The following is a 16,849-nucleotide window of genomic DNA, read 5'->3' as shown; positions in this document are numbered from 1 at the left end:
TCTCTCCAGCTCAGGAGGATTTTAATTAAGAAAAAAAAAAGTGGCCTAAAGAAAACAAAAAGATAAAAACAAAATAACAATACTACCATGACCACCACCACCAAAAACCCATAAAAGAAACAAATCAAAGGAGCTTCCACAGCTGCTGACTTAACATTTGTTTAGAATTAGGAGCCTCACCCATGATGCCTTAATAAAGTATCATCTATCGAACGGATCTGTAAAATTTATGAGTGACATGCATATTTTTGTGTCCCTTTGTATCTGCGTGGTTCTGGAGGTCTGTGTGAATATGTGTTATTCAGACTTATGCATCTCTAGGAAAATGAGATTTCCTCACACGATCTGCTGCTCTAAATTACAGATCCATATCAGGGAACTAGGGAAGGATGCCAAGCACAGAGGCACACTGAGAGCAGACAGAGCATCCTTTACAGCAGTGATCCGTGCACACAGCACCCCACAAAGCCAGGCATTCCAAGTGTGCAGCTTGGGTCACCGTTTAAAAGAAAGGCAATAAAGTCATCACACAGATATTTACCTTTTACACTTGAACTTTTGGAATTAGTAATTGTTCCTTTTACATCATTTCCAGATATTCATTAGCAAAGGGAGGGAAAATGAAAAGAGAAATTATTTGAAAAGGCTACACGTAATTATTTCCTTATGACTTTCAGACAATGCTGATGCATAGAAAGTCTTCACATTGGTATCGATTACCCAGAAGACAGGTCCTCATGCCAATGTGAAAAATAAATCCTTTCATGTCATTTAGAGCCTATGAGAATTACAGCCCTGGCTGTGATTTCTATCCCAGCCTCTCCCTCTCTCCTTCCCCAATGAGCTTTCTTCAGTGAGGAAAAGTCAGTCTCCAGGAAGAATTAACATGTTCTGGAGACAGCTAAAAGGAGGGCTCGTTCTTCTCAAACAACCCATGATGTGCCTCTCCAGTCTTCCAGAGTTCTGGGTTTTGTTTTGCTTTCTTCAGAAATATCACAGACTAAGAAAATGAGTTTGTACCTTCAGGTAAGAGGGACAGGAAACTAAAAGCTCAATGTTTTCAGACATGCGCACAAGGAACAGCTACACTACGGTGGAACTGCCCCATGACTTGTGGACCTCAGGTTCCCAGACTGTCTACTAATTGGCTGAGTTTTGCTCCGCTCAGGGGGCTTGCCCAGTCATTCCAAAAGCAGAAAAAGGACCTTAAAGCTCTACAGCAGCTTAAACGACAAAGCCTGCAGAAGATGAGACCATTTCCAATGCAGGATTTTCATTTCCAGTGTGAACAGGATATTCACCTCACCGAGCTACTCAACACTGCCCACTGGCCATAGTTGTTTGTTACAACTGTCAACCTGAGATGGCTTTTCTCTGCCAAACAAATTTTAAAATAAGTTCTCCCACCATTGTAAGTAAGGGTGTGGCCATAGTAGGGTGGGTGTGTACCTGTAATGCTAGCACTCAAGAGGCCGAGGCAGTAGGATTATTGTGAGTTCCAGGTCAACCTGGCATAAATAACAAGAGTTTTTGTTTGTTTGTTTGTTTTTAGTAAAGGAAACAAATAAGTCAACAAATAAGAGCATAGATCTCTCCCTTGTAACCTTAGAATTGCACCTGAGTGGCTGGTTTGGGGATTTGAGCTCAGATCTGACCACCCAACGCTGTGGGTACTTTCTATAAAGGAAAAAACAGAGCAGACCAGAGCTTGAAGAGCTGGAGAGAGTGAGTGGCAGTTTCAGGAACTGCTGAGTCAAGAGAGGCAGTGGCCTGAGCTTCCTCCACTCAGGGAGGTTCTGTGAGGGCAACAGGGGTATCCTGCTCACAGCAGACCCCCTGCCTACTTACCCTGAAGACACCACAAGAACCACTGAATGAATTCACCTTTCATCTATAAACCCCAACTATCTGAGCGGTCAGATAAAGCAGGAATGCATCCACTTTTCGGGGTGAAGTATGGGATCTAAGTTAGGAAACTGGAGAGGTCCTCAACCCAAGTCCACTTGGTTTTGTGGTTCTTTTTCCAGTTATAGAGAAAAAAAAAAAACCATTCAGTGGAATGAAAAGAACTCTAAAAAAAATTAAAATTAACATAAAGGCTCTTGAAAGAGCTGTGTGACGGGGTAGTCCTAAGGTCTACAAAGCAAGGCCTCATGTCTAGGCTTGTTCCACAGCACAGAATACACCAGGAAACAACCCACTCAGTCGCCTTCCTTGCCAGGAAAGCCATTAGATTGGAGCACAAAGACCAGCCATTTTTCTTATTGTTAATGCCAATTTCAATGAATTCTGGCCTATTGGTGCCCAAAGTTCTCTTGTGAATTATCCACACGGAGATAGGTAGTTTTCCCAGCATATATCAAATACGTCCGATACATCGTTAATGGCTATCTGTGTCTTCATGTGGACATTAGGATGATGTGTGTCTTAATGTGTCTATCTGTGTCTTCATGTGGACATTAGGATGATGTCCAGTGACACCCAGGGCTTAGGATGGAAGAGAGGGCACATCTGCCAATGTACCAGTCACAGCTCACCTGCTGAGGCGTTCATTCTTCCTAATGACCGTCCACAGCCAGAAGAATGGACAAGTCAGGAGGGGAGGGAGAGAGGCAGAGAGAGGGGAAAGATACAGGGTCAGAAAGGCTGGCATGGGGATGGGAACCTATTCACCCCAACATGCACTCTTTGACATATTAGTAATAACAGCAGATGAACATGAATGATAGTCACATTTTACATTCAAGCTAAGGTTAGAGAGAAAAGCTCAAGATTTTTAAAAAGGTTCATGATACATGCATTGTTAGAAAAAAAAAGATTTGTTATAAAAGAAAAAAAATTGCACACATATTCACCAACCAGAAAATAGCTATGATAATAATAATAATGATAAACCCCAAGATTATATTTATAAAATCATCTTTGAGCAGACAGTAGCAAATAGTATTCAAGAACTTGGTAAAATTTCCTATTCAAGTGGCTGGAGAGGTGGCTCAGTGGTGAAGAGCACTGGCTGCTCTTCCAGAGGACCTGGGTTCTATTCCTAAAACCCACACGACAGTTCACAACCTTTTGTTAACTCCAGATGCAGGAGATATGATGCCCTCTCCTGGACTCCTTGGGCACCAGGTCCATGTGTGGTGCACAAGAAAACAGGCAGGCAAAACACCCACACACATAAACACAATTAGATCAACCAAAATTTTAGATGCCATTCAATTATCCGATGCACAGCCCACGAAACTTTATAACAAGTTCTTCCTTATGCTATGTATTGCTACCTAACCTCGCCAACAGCCATCTTGCTTATCCAGGCCAGGTGTTTATACTTTTCTCCACCCTCCAAAGTCTTCCTTACCAAATGAGCTTAAGTGAAACAAATACACCAGGGTTTCCCAAATTCTCCTACCCTTCCGCTTGTCTAGCTGGCCTCTTAGAAGGAGAGGTTGTGCACTGAGCCTGCATACGTTTGATGCCCACTCTTCTGAGTGGCCTCTCCAATGAACGTAGGACTACAAAGAACCTCACCAATGAACGCTGTCACAGTATCTGTGTCTCCTGCATGGTCGGAACTTGTTATAAGAGCCCAAACAAAAGAGAGTCATGCAGCTGCCTTCGAAGGAACAGCAGCTGCCGCAAGCATTGTGTTCCATAAAATGTACAGCAGTTTTTTTTTTTCTTTATTGGCTAAAAGGAACCATCAGACTGAAAATCCACCATTGCAGGCTTTAAAATCAGAGCAGGTCATAAACATTACTTGACAATGACCTTTTGATATTTGCTGGAAACAAAAACACCACACAAGGAGGTTGTCATACCTTTCTTGGGCTTTCCTGCAGTTAACAAGAAAAAAAAAAAAAGATAAAAATCTCATTTGTTCTAAAGCTACAAAGAACAGTTGACAAGCTGTATAAAAAAAAAGCCAACGACCTCTCCAACTTCAGGAGTCCAGGTCCTCAGCTCTCGCCTTTTAACACAGTTCCTTTCAATGTTCCTTGAGCCACATTGTCAGTGCTATGGAAACAGTACTGATTGAAGAAGGCTTATACTTACACCATCATCCTTGATGTATCCATTAGGAACAGCAGCAAAAAAATGGTGCACTTTAGTTAATTGTGTTCATAAAAAAGTAAATGACGAAGTCTCACTAAATTTGACATAATGAAAACGTAGTAGACAGAAATTTGTCCAGACTGCACTTTTAATCACATTTGCTATTCTCATGACATCAACACGTGCTGCTGAAACAATTCTAAACGAATACATGATTCACCCCTCCAGGTCTCTGTGAGACACCCATATGGGCTTTGGGTAAACTCTTGCCGATTTTTACCATCTGCTGTGGCTTAAGGAAATACCATCCCTGGCCATCCCTCCTCTGGGTAGAGGAGCAGACCGACTTCACAGAACACTTGGATCAGCCTATGATAGTCTTGTTTCTTCAGAGCCTTCCCATCAGAGTCCCAGGAAGCTCTAAGCAGGACATGACTTCGGGAGGGCAGCAAAGCCTGAAGCTACCGTCTCCTCAAGTGCACAAAAGTCATGCCAAAGGAGAACAAGAGCACCAAAGATAAACCAGAAAGTAGACTGTGCAGAGTCTACATCCCTAACACTACCTCACGGGGTTGGCTTAGGTTCTCTTGAGCAGACTCACTCGAGGTATTCCAATCTTTAAGGGGAATGTAGATTAGGACAGTCGACCAAAGGTTCCCTAGCTTCATCATCTTCTCCCAAGCACGGTACTGTAAGCAACTCTCAACTTCACGGATCTAAGCATTTAATGCTAAGCCCAGCTTTCCATGCTCTCTAGTTAAAAGACTGTTCATGGTCCTGGGCACAGTCATTTCTGACCCCTCTTCTCTTTCCTCGATGTTCCACCTTTCCCTAAATCACTGTACTATAGAGAGCTCATGAATATGCAGGATGGAAAGTTCATAAATATGCAGAAAGGTCTCAGTTGCATGGCCAATCCAAGCTTGGATGCCTTCCACCAGAGTGGAATATACATTATAAAGGAAGCCTATTAATATCACAGAAAAATTGGTTCAAGAGAAAACAGAAATGACCTTCAAGTTGACAGAAATAAGTGAGAGCCAAAACAGACTTCTATGCTTATTGTGAATACTAAGAATTATTTTTATCTTAAGAAATTATAATAAATAAAACAGAAGTCTAATATTTTATTTAAATATTACAAATATAAACCTCAAATAAACACGATAGCCTGCCTTAACCCTTTTTTTTTTTTTGCTACCTAGCCCAGGTTAGCCTTAAATTCCTGAACCCTCCTGCCTCCTCTTCCCCCCTGCCAAGTAGGGAGATTACAGGCCAATGTCACTTTACCCAGCTTTATTAACTCCTTCTTTTAAGACAAGGTCTCACTATACAGCTCAGGATGACCTCAAACTTATGATCCTCCTGTCTCAGCCTCCCGAGTGCTAGAAATACAGGTGTTTACTACCCAGAAAAAAATTGTTTGCTCCATTAATTCATTAAATCACTTCCAATGCTGATTTGAAACCTCATTCCAGTAGTACATATATCACACACATATTGTCTATATAAACATATATGCACATGTATATGCATATGTAGTATGTGTGTATGTATGTGTACACACACACACACATACACACACACACACACACACACACACACACACACAGAGTGATTATACCCTAATATCATCAGTGGAGAGGCCCACCAATCAGAATTCAATTTTAATTCACATAAAGGGCAAGATGTCAACCCATTCATTCATGAATACGTTTGATAGTCAAATGTCTGCCAGCTTTTCCCTTTACATCTTTGACAGGCCTTCACTGTTGTATTTGACATTTTATTAAGACCATCTATTATGTGTCTCCATCCTTCCTCTCTAGTCTCCAAGCATTTCAAAGTTAAATAATATGCCATTCATTTGCATTCTTGGTATCTAGCACAAATTTAATTAAGAAATTAAAGCCAACATAAGTTGCTGATGTAAACTACTGTACTAACACAGTAACTTTATTTCAATAAGAGTCTTGCTTCTGGAATGTCACTGTAGTCCCTTCTTTCAGTCTCCCCTAAGGACTATTTGATAACCCTATTACACATGTAATATGTTGTTTCAAAGAACACATACCAAGAATCAAGGTGGACCTAAAACCTAAATACACAGTAGAAGTCCTTATGCTTACAATCAAAAGGCTCAAAGAAATTCACTTCTGAGCCCATTAACAAGGTCAGCTCATTGACTCCAGCTCAGGGGTCATTTAACATAGTGTCTCAGCCACAGACAAGACCAGTGATCTTTGCTAAGTGCCCTGGAAATTTCTCTGCATTTCAGTGATTTCCCTTTTCTTTGTTTCAATCGAATGGGAAGGTTAGTAATTCTCTCAAGCCCTTTCCAGTATGGAAGTTGGATTGAACTTGTAAAGTATAATAGGTGTGTTTATGATGCGCTGGCACTATGTGCAAACAGGGAAGCATTACCATGTTACAAAGATGATGTTGCACACATCCCTCCCCCAAAGCAACATACTAATAGTAAAATTTGGGACGTGGGTTCATCTTCCCTCTATCATCCCCAACTTGGCTCTCATCCCCTCTCCCTGGGGAATTCTCATGCTTAAAAAAAGACAACTGACATGTGATTTAAAGGATACATACCTCTGAGCATCCTCCGAGACTCTGCGTCCTTGGTCATGGTGGCCAGCGAGTGGGGGAGCACACTGCCACAGCTGTTGCTCTGCCCCAGAGGCAGGTGAGCCTGAGAGAAGCAGGGGGGAATACTTCAGGCAAGGCCAACTGAGTACCAAGTGGTACTCCAGGACATGGGCACACTCCTGTTTCCAAAGCTCCTCTCTTAAGTACAGAGGGCAGAGATGCTTGGTCTCCAGTCCCACTTCTTGATGCCAAGTGGTGAAGGATGTGGACACTCACCCACTGTCACTCTCAAGAAACTATACCCAAGTCTCAGTGTCACCACCGCATGTCCTCCGATAGCAACGATTCCAAAAGAGAAGATGGGCGGAGAAAGACACTGTCCACAGTCTTGTAAGAGTGAGTGACAGAAAGCTCCCCATGCATAAGGTGCAGAGGGCAGGTGCATGGACAGGGATGCATGCACACCATGCAAAAACACAAGGACAAGCTAGCTGTCCATGCCCAGATGTTCCAGTTTCTCTCTACCGCTCTCTATGCTCAAACCCACTAAGAGCCACTGGCTTTAGCTGGCTTCATTTGTTACTTGCTTTTTGAGATAGGGTCTTGCTCTGTAGGCCAGAAAGGCTTCAAACTCATAGTGACCTCCTGCTTCAGCCTCCCGAATGCCAGAATTACAGGCATGTGCCACCATGCACGGCTCTTATTCTTTTTAAATAGCGAAATCTTTCGTGCAAATAAAGTCCACTTAAAACACCAACTTGTAACTGATTACAATATAGTTACTCTAATTATGGATAAGAAAAGGGCTGGAAGTCTACCCCACTTCTATTCCCTCCTCTCTCTCTTTCTCTCTCCATTTCTACAATAAGCCCCTGAGCATGCCAGCAGAGGGTACAGGTGTCTAGTCAACCAGGGTTCACATTCTGACTCTTTCAGTTTCCAATTGAGGGATTTGGGGTTGTTATTACTTCTTCCTCTTCTTCCTCAGTTTATCCACCACTAGGTTAGTGATGGGTAAGCATTTACACAGTGGTGGCAGGTTCACATAAAGGGCTAACTCGGGTGCCATGCATGCAGCCGCCACCTGATAACTATTTAGTACTGTTACTCCTGAAGCTCAGAGTCTACGATCTGGGTTACTTCTAAACATGGGGACAGCCAGAGGGCACCCATTCTCTAAGTACAGAGTACCCACCACCTGCAGCGTGGTGGCAGGAAACACATTCTTTAGCCCAGGTATCTGCCCAAGAAGCAGATGTAATGGCATAGCACTCAGTTATTTTTGCATTGTAAAGGCTTTGCCTTTGTTGGCGACAACAAGATGTTACAGAGGGAGAAGGCCTTGGCTCTTCCGAGTCCTACCTTCGGGGTGCTGCTTCTCCCCATTGTGGCACTGCTGAAGTGTGGAGAGATGGAAGGTGTGGTTTTCTTTCGCGGCAAAGTGTCACTCAGATAGAGACCTTCCTTGTGCTGCTTTCGCCTTTCTTCCAGACTTCTAAAGTGCTTTAAACGCAAACGCAAAGGAGAACAGCAAAACTTGACTGACTGACGCTCATCACCGAAGAAGCAAGGCACTCACAGAGGAGCTTTGGAAGTTGGATTGTGAAAATACCTTTTACACTAACGGCGTAATTTGGTGTTGGCCAGCAGATTAGAGTTAGCGTTGGATGTGACTAGACAATGGCTATTATTTATTTCTGCCCTATGACATTTTTCTTTAAGAAAATCCACCTTTCACTTTTACCGTGCTGCTTATGAATAGATACAATGGGCGCCATGGCTGTGATGGTCCCACGGGGTGGATGGAGGGGCAGCAGGTGGACAACGCAGGCCAGCGGTTCTCCACTCTCTGTGTCTATCTAGAGAGTTCCGTGTGGTGGCACAGACCCCGGTGAGGGGAACAAGAAGTAGGAAATGGAAGAGGATGAAGAGAACGAGTAGTAACAGGAAAGTTTATATAATACTCCAAACCAAGGTAAGGTTTACATAGATGGCTTCCATCTAAATTACTTCCATTTTCAAAGCTCATGGCCAAAGAGATCCCATAGTAATCTCCCATATGTAAATGATCCAAGAGACTACCTCTCTCTCTCTCCTCTCTCTCTCTCTCTCTCTCTCTCTCTCTCTCTCTCTCGTCAATCAGATTTCTAAGGCAAGATTTTTGCCATCTTAAAACATCCAAATTTTGCTTGACCTCTCCTCACTCCTCAAAATGTCTTGGGTAGGAAAATGACTACATAATAAAGTGTCCTTTGGTTAGATCACTTTAGTGCTAGTCTTGGGCTTTTGAAATATAAAACTAATGCATGCCAGTGATGATAAATGTTTGCATTTTAACTTTATAATGGTATATTTCCAGTAGCTAGTATTTATTCGGAGCTTCCTATGTGCCAGGCTTGATGCTCCATGTTTATGATCTCATTCCGCTCTCGTAACAATCCTGTGAGGTTGGTTTTCTGTCTCTTTTTCATAAGCAAGGAATCTGGGGTGCAGAGACATTTAGTAAGCCTGCCTGAGGTCCTGCAGCTAGAAGGTGGCAGAGTTGGAATTCAGGGCCAGGGAGTCCACATCACCACAATAAATCCTCAACGTTTGGATGGTTAGTTGCTGATTAAGGTTGGAAAGCAGCATCAGAAAACTTTTTGTTTTCACTGTGATCAAATGACATAAATTCTTAGGCTTTGATTTTCAGAGTTCAATAAACTCCATTGAAATTGTTAATATTGGGCACAAGGCAACAGGTTTGAAAACGGATTGCTTTGACACCCAAGGTGTTGCCTGCCCTGAACGAAGCTACTAATGAGATCAACATCACGTTAAAAAATGAAAGGTGTGTAATGCTTTCACCCTCCAAGTTCATCCGTTATTTGACTCAACTCTTTGATCGGTTCCCTTTCACATCAGCACCGTGGCAGTAGCCCGAGACACAGGCCTAAAGGTACCTAGTCTAAGAGGGACCTAAAACCTCTTCTCTAGGGTCAGTGGAAGGATGGAGGGAGAGCTGTGAAGTGTTTCGCCAATCTGGACACAGCACTGGAATGACATCTAGCATTACGGCTTCAAGACTGTGCAATAGAAATGTGATTTTGTCACAATCGTTTTACACGATGAATTTTATGGAAATACTTGTCAGCCTCTTGAGAAAGATGCCAGACAAGCCACACTGTTTTGTTGAATGGGAGCTGAAAAGCATGGCGATATGAAACATATCAATGCTTTATTAGTCCCGGCACCCTTAGACCACACTAAATATCCTTAAGAAGAAGGTAAGAAAGAAAAACCGCTCTGCAACTTGCCTTTCAAAAAAAATCACCTTTGGAAAAGATAAAGAACAGCACGTGAGTGATCTTGTTCTCAAGGCCAAATCCCCATGCTCTGTCCACCTCCCTCATTACCTGTTGCTCCAGCTGCTGTTGCGGCCTGTGTTTCTTAGCTGGTAGAGGGGGAGGCGTGTCATTTAGAGGGAAAGGGTCGACAGATGGAGCCGTGACTTCAGGCCAAGGGGCTGATGCAGGTTGAGTGACAGGATGAGGAGAAAGAGTGGAAGGGAACAGAAATCCAGAACAGACAGCTGATCTCTGCTTTATAGGAGAAAGAAAAGGTGTACACAGACCAGTGTGAGAGGAGAGGACGAATGAGACAGAGACGTGAAATCCCTCACCTGATTGTTCCGACCTTTTGTGCATCAATCACAAGATCACAAACGATGGGCACTCTCTTTCCACTCAGCCCCTTGTTAAGATCCCACACAGCAGGCAATGTGATCAGTAGAAGGTACTGAGACTTCCCTTCCCTGGCCACTCCCAAGAATGCTTACCATTAAATGTTATGCTTCAAAAAGCATAACAATGAAAGCATGATTCAATATTGCCAAGCAAAACAGGCAACACAACCCATCTGAGAAAAGCAATTCAAACCAGAAAGTCGGAATCTAAGAAAATTAGGTTTGGTTAGAATGCTAAGACACTGACCTTATTTGTTGACAGTTTTGTCTAGCTGCCCACTGTTACCACACATTTCATGGTTTCTAATATTTCTGGTGTAGAACAATGCCCCACCCCCCCACCCCACCCCAAATATGGTCTTATTCATAAACTCAGCATCATTCTGGCCCTCTGGAACACACACATTCCTTTTGATTATTTTCAGTGAACTGTGGGTTAATTTCTGACATGAGGAAAAGCAGTGAATGAATGAAACACATGCCCACACACCTCTGAACTCTGGGGCTGGCTCACCGGCACAGCCGAGGCAGGCTCAGTGACAGCAGCGTCAGCATCAGCAGGGAACTGAGTGGAAGGGGATAGATTCGTGGAACTGTCACATGACTCATTAATCTCATTTACACTGATATAGCCCTAAAAGGAGGAATTCAGAAGTTAAACACAAAGAAAGCAAAAGCTGAGGCATGCGAGAGTATTAATGTCCCCAGGACAATGAGTTAGCTGAGCGCAACACAGCCAGGTACCTGGGCACTACTTTAATGTCTCATTAAGTGAATGATCAGCCATGAAAATGGGTTTGCAGTGCTCAATCTTGAAAAGTGTCATTCAAAGTATTCAACATCATTTCTGGTGAAATCAAGATGACCACATGATAAATATCCAGAAGTCTCAGCATCATTCTGTCAATGGAATGGCATTATCTCTATAGGTACATTGAACAATCAGATACACAATAGACAACGTAATCACTCACTCTCGGATTCACGAGTCTTTTCCACAAATATGCATGGAAGAAATTCCCTTTTCTGTCTTTTGAAAAATGACAGTGTCAGAATAAGTGGGCTGATTGGCTCCTGGGTTTTGTATCAAGAAAACATTTATAAAAATAGCAATCCCACTTTTAGTGGGATTTAGTTTTGGATATTTCAGCCCAAAAAGAGAATGAGAAGGACACTCTTTACATTCATGTGTGTGTAGACACAGACCTCGGGAAGAGTTGCAGTCACATGGTACTATCTTCAAGGCAACTGCCCCAACTCCAACTCTGTTGCTAGGACAGAGAAGTTGCAGTTACTGTGAACTCAGTAATCCAGTTCCATCTGCAGCTTAAAAATATGCCCAGGAATCAAAATCTCTGTACCAAAACTCCTAAAAGGATCTTTGTGGAAAAGGCACTTAGAATGATTTTCATGGGAAGTAATTACACAAGTCAGTCAAGATTTTTGCCACACCAATGAAACATGTGAAAAGAAGAATAAAGCTTATAAAACAACAGTCTTTTGAAAGTGAAAGTACATTGAATTTGACCTTGGGTTCTAGTTTTAGACCATTAATGATGGAAACACTATTACAATTTTCTAAAAGTGATTCCATGCAGGAAAACCTCTAGCCTGGAAATGAAAGGTTTTCTGGACAGCCCATCATTGCAGCAAAGCTAAGAAAGCTAGAGCTGACTGTTATCAACCAATGTCCTGAAGTCTTACACAGCAGAGGGACACAGATACTAGGTGAAGTTTTACGCGGTTCAACTGAGGAAAGGAAGGGATGAATTTGGCTGTCCCATTTCATCTCTGGTAATGAATCAAAAAGGAAATTAACATCTTCGAGTTATTCTTTTGCTTGTTTGAAAGAAAAGCTTTAAAGTCAGGCTTTGAAAATTCCCTTTTATGAGTCTTAGATCATGTAGTTTAATTGCTTCAAAAGGTTTTTTGTCAGATGTGGGTGCTCTGTAAAAAAATCTGGTTATAAATTAGTCATTCTTCAGAAGGAGGCTGGGGGAGAAAAGAGAGAAGAGGAAGGTGAAAGCAAAAAGATTAGAAACCAGACAATCAAAACATCTCACAAGTCAAGTCTTCTTGTGACATGTTGAGAACATGCAGATACTAGACCTATATGGTAGAGACACACAAAAATGGCCCCAAAGTCAACAGACCCTTTGACACCCAGGAGTCTTTAGAAAAAAGCAAAGACCAATGCATCTGTAAAACAGGAAAGATTTTAGCCTATCTGGGGACCGACAGAAAGGATAAAAGGCCCATGTAATCCATTTGCTACTGTAGCCCTTGCTCCAACGTGTGCTCAGGCTCAACTTCAAATTTCCCTATAAACTATTGCCCTTATCTTCAGCTACCCCAGCAAGAAGCATCAGCCAATCACCTCACCCGGAAACAGGGAACATGCATTGTTCTTGAATGTTCCTTGACATCTTCCCACAAAAGCCAATGTATCAGCAAGAACTTTCAATTCTATCTGTAAAATACATATAAATCCAAGCCACTTTCCATCTCACTGACATTGATGGAATCTGAGTACCTAATCCAGGCTCTAGCCTGCACTACTGGAGCCATTTCTGACCCGGTGATTTCTGAGTGGCCAGGAGTGATCTTTACGAATGAATATCAACTAACATCATCTCTCTATTTAAAATCATTTAGTGGCTTCCCAGAACACATATACAAGCTGCATTTCATTAATGCAGCTCACAAGGCCTACCTCACACCTCACTCATCTTATCTTATGCCTGTAAGTTCCATTCACAACCACATTCACCTCACTAACCTTGTTAGTTATGTGTTTCCCCAAAACGAAAACCATGAAGTGCTATGACCTAACAAATCTGTTAAAAAATATTTTTAAAATGCTTCTAAGATACAAACTTGGTCACACTTATTATAGTGATGAACATTTTCTTTCATACACCTGCATATGCATAAATAAGCATGCACACACACCCACCTCACACACACACACAGAGTTTTCTAGCTAAGAATTCTTCACTCAGCTTTCTTAGAAGTAGAAGCGTTGTTTTGGTTAGGTAAATTTTTAGGTAGCAACAACCCCTTTCCTTAGTTTATAAGTCAATATGGAGAGAGTGACTTTATCATGGGCATCATACTCTTTCAAAGCAGAGGCAAAATGTTCTATCAGTGAAGCTCTGGGAGAGAATATTTGGACAAGAGTGATCCTGGGGACCACAGGATGATTGGTTATTAAAGAGTATGTATGGCAGATGTAAACAGAGGCTCCCAAGTGAAGGAAAGTAAGACCAAAGGGAAAAAAAAAACCATCTTCTCAAATTCTTGGGGGCATTTTCCTGTTCTTTAAGACTCATGAGAAAAAGAAGAGAAAGAGGGAGAAAGGATGAGGAGAAAGGAGAATGCAAGACTCAAGGCACCTCTCAAAGTCCCTGTCAAGACAAGCAGCTGCATCTTGACACACACAAACATGCATATGCATTACCCACAAAGACAAGCCCTAGGCTCCTTGACGCATAGATAAGGAGTGGCAGGACACTTACCAAGCGTTACCCCACGTCATTTAAGCTAAGGTTTTTATTAGTTGACTTACACAAAGTTGAGGCATATCTGATTTTCAAGCTGACATAAACGGACTTATAAAATTGTGACTTACCTCTTTCAGAGTATTGGGGTTAATAGGAAATCCTTTTCCCCCCGTGAGGCTGGAGTACTTCTTTTCCAAATGACAAAGATTCTCCTTTTCCTAAAGACGTACAGAATCTATTACGCTTGAGACAAACATCAGAATCCCCCACCCACCCATTTCTAGTTCCTTTTCCTCCCATTCAGTTAAAACTTGCCCTTCCAGCTGTCTTACCTACTATCAGCTGATAGGACGCATGAGCAACTTTCCAAACACAATTAGTTAGATAACCCACCATTCAAGAGGAATTTTACAAAGTGACAGTAGTCTTAAGGAAAAGACAGGATGTTCTAACTGAAGCAGAAAATGGCAAGCGGAGCCAGGCTGGGTAGTCCCGGCCTGTAATTGCAGCACTTGGGATGTGAAGGCAGGAGGGTCAGGAGTTCAAGGTCAGCCTCAGCTGTATAGTAAGGTAGATGCCAGCATGGGCTACATGACTAGGAGGGATGCTCATTGTCTCACGGCCTTCTCCGCCTTCATCTTTTGGGCATTTTCTACACTCAAATTTTTATTCCCCTAAGTAGCAAACATCCACGTGGCCTCTGGTGATATAATCTCATAATCCATTGGTACAATTCTTCTGGAAAATTCACAGCATTCATTTTTTTTATGTTTAGGCCCACAACCCATCTTGGGTTAACCTCCAGGAAAATATTTATGGGGTATATTATTTACCATGGTATAATTTACATTACACAGTCAAACTCAAAGACCTTAGGTATATAACCGATGATGGTTTACAAATAGAACGGCAAGATATAAAACATTTCTCTCACCTTAGAAATGTGCATGGCCCCTTCCATTCAAGCCCAAGCCCCAAAGCCTTGCATGGCTTTCCTTCTTCTCCAACATGATCTAAACGGAGTCATTCAATATGCACGCTCCTGTATTGGCTCTACCCCACAATGCGAGAGCATTGACAGTTAACCCCTACTGCATGCTGAGGAGTACTTTGCTATACGCATGATATTCTGTTAATTCGCATTTCTCTTGATGGTTATTTAGCTTGTGTCTAAAGAGGATGTGTGTGTGTGTGTGGGGGAGGTTATTGTGCAAAAGTTACTTCCAGCAGTTTTGCACACATCTGTTATAAAGACATATTTTCATTTGTCCTGTGTAAGTATCTACTAGTATTGCTGGGTCCAAGGTGGACACACATTTAAAGCTACACAATAAACTTTGGAGGAGTCCTCCGAAGGTGCTGTGCACTTCACACTCACACCACCAAGGTGTGACTACTTTAGCTGGTCCACATTCTCACTGGCATTTAAATTGTTCACTGTTTATAATGATGATGAGTCATTTTAGGAGATGAGAAGTTGAGTCACACTGTTGTTTTCATACTAACCTCAACCTTTCCCTTCCTGTCTCCTTTCTTTTTTCTTTTTAAAGATTTATTTATTTATTATGTATACAATATTCTGCCTGCACATATCCCTGCAGGCCAGAAGAGGGTGCCAGATCTCATCACAGATGGTTGTGAGCCACCATGTGGTTGCTGGGAATTGAACTCAGGACCTTTGGAAGAGCAAGCAGTGCTCTTAACCTCTGAGCCATCTCTCCAGCCCCCTGTCTCCTTTCTACTTTATTTCATTTATTTTATTGTTGTTCTGTATATGTATGTGGTGGCATGAGCACATGCACATGCCATGGTGGATGGATAGAGGTCAAAAGGCAGCTTCTTGGGGACCATTCTCTTCTTCCTGACTCTGCGTGACCTCCGGGGATGGAACATAGGTCACCAGGCTGGCTTGGCTAGTGCCTGCACCACCTCAGCCATCTCACTGTCCTCTTTTTAAGTTATGTTTGAGGCAAGATATGGCAGTGTAGGTAGGACTCAGAATGCAGCCCACGCTGACCTTGAATTTACATTTCTCCTGCTTTAGGCTTCCAAATGCTAACATTACAAGTGTACACTACCATGGCTTGTTCGCCAGGAACATTTTCATCAATTTCTCAAATCACAGCTTGGTTTTGTGTGTGTTACTGTTTGAAACACCTTAAGTGAGACATCCTTGTTTCATTCAATTTGCCTGACAACCAGCAACATTATGACCAGGGTCTAAAAACAAAGCATACGGGACACACAGATAAACCACAGCCTTCTGCACTTGGGGGTGTGTGGCAACTCTTTAGCATCATTTGGCAGCTCTTTGAACAGTGCAGTCACCCACAAAATACACACACACACACACACACACACACACACACATATACATACATACATACACATACACACACAAACATACACATACATACACATACACACTCACACATACACACATATACATACATACATACATACACACACACACACACACTAAATAGTACACAACAACACTTGTTGAGCATGAGAGCTGAATTGAGGCAGCAGGATGTCTTTCAAGTTCAGCAGGACTGTGCATATTGGGCTTCTTCCATGTGTTTACTGTTCTGAGTATGTCTGTAGATATCTGTGAAAGTGTGCTTCCTGTGCATTTTAGCAAGAAGGCCAAACCACAAACGTGCAATTCATATTAAGGAAAATCAGCTTTAAATTTTACCAAACTTGTCTCCCATTTCTACAAAAAGAAATTTAAAAAAAGTCTGTTGGAATGTTGATTGAGATTGAAAGGTACCTATAGATCAGTTATGGGAGAAACAAAACTCTTATCGCATGTGAATCACAGTGATTTTCATAATCAAATTGAATTTTATCTATTTTTAATAAGGAAGTAAGTTATCTGTGACTTCGTTTGCTTATTTGTAAAAAAAAAAAAAAAAAAAAAAAACCTATAATAGAGATTTTTGTTTTCCCCTTAAAATTTCAACAA

General features: G+C 42.0%; 1 protein-coding gene across 6 annotated transcripts in view; it reads right to left on the bottom strand.

Moving 5' to 3' along the window:
* Phldb2 (pleckstrin homology like domain family B member 2) overlaps positions 1 to 16,849 on the bottom strand; it is a 235,332-nt gene that overhangs the window by 17,264 nt on the left and 201,219 nt on the right. For 4 of the 6 annotated variants that reach the window (XM_037209732.1, XM_037209733.1, XM_028872045.2 and 1 more), the window contains 8 exons: positions 14,007 to 14,096; positions 10,866 to 11,009; positions 10,047 to 10,232; positions 8,014 to 8,154; positions 6,655 to 6,754; positions 3,819 to 3,833; positions 2,538 to 2,558; positions 542 to 577 (listed from right to left, as the gene is read on the bottom strand). In XM_037209732.1, the coding sequence (XP_037065627.1) occupies positions 542 to 577; positions 2,538 to 2,558; positions 3,819 to 3,833; positions 6,655 to 6,754; positions 8,014 to 8,154; positions 10,047 to 10,232; positions 10,866 to 11,009; positions 14,007 to 14,096 (733 nt within the window). The remainder of the gene's footprint in view (positions 1 to 541; positions 578 to 2,537; positions 2,559 to 3,818; positions 3,834 to 6,654; positions 6,755 to 8,013; positions 8,155 to 10,046; positions 10,233 to 10,865; positions 11,010 to 14,006; positions 14,097 to 16,849) is intronic. The other 2 variants (XM_037209734.1, XM_037209735.1) reach the window with 1 other exon arrangement.

This window comes from Peromyscus leucopus, chromosome 12, assembly GCF_004664715.2.
Source record: "Peromyscus leucopus breed LL Stock chromosome 12, UCI_PerLeu_2.1, whole genome shotgun sequence".
Taxonomy (NCBI): domain Eukaryota; kingdom Metazoa; phylum Chordata; class Mammalia; order Rodentia; family Cricetidae; genus Peromyscus; species Peromyscus leucopus.
The sequence above is the reverse complement of the archived record's forward strand: the minus strand, read 5'-3'. Positions and strand labels throughout refer to the sequence as shown.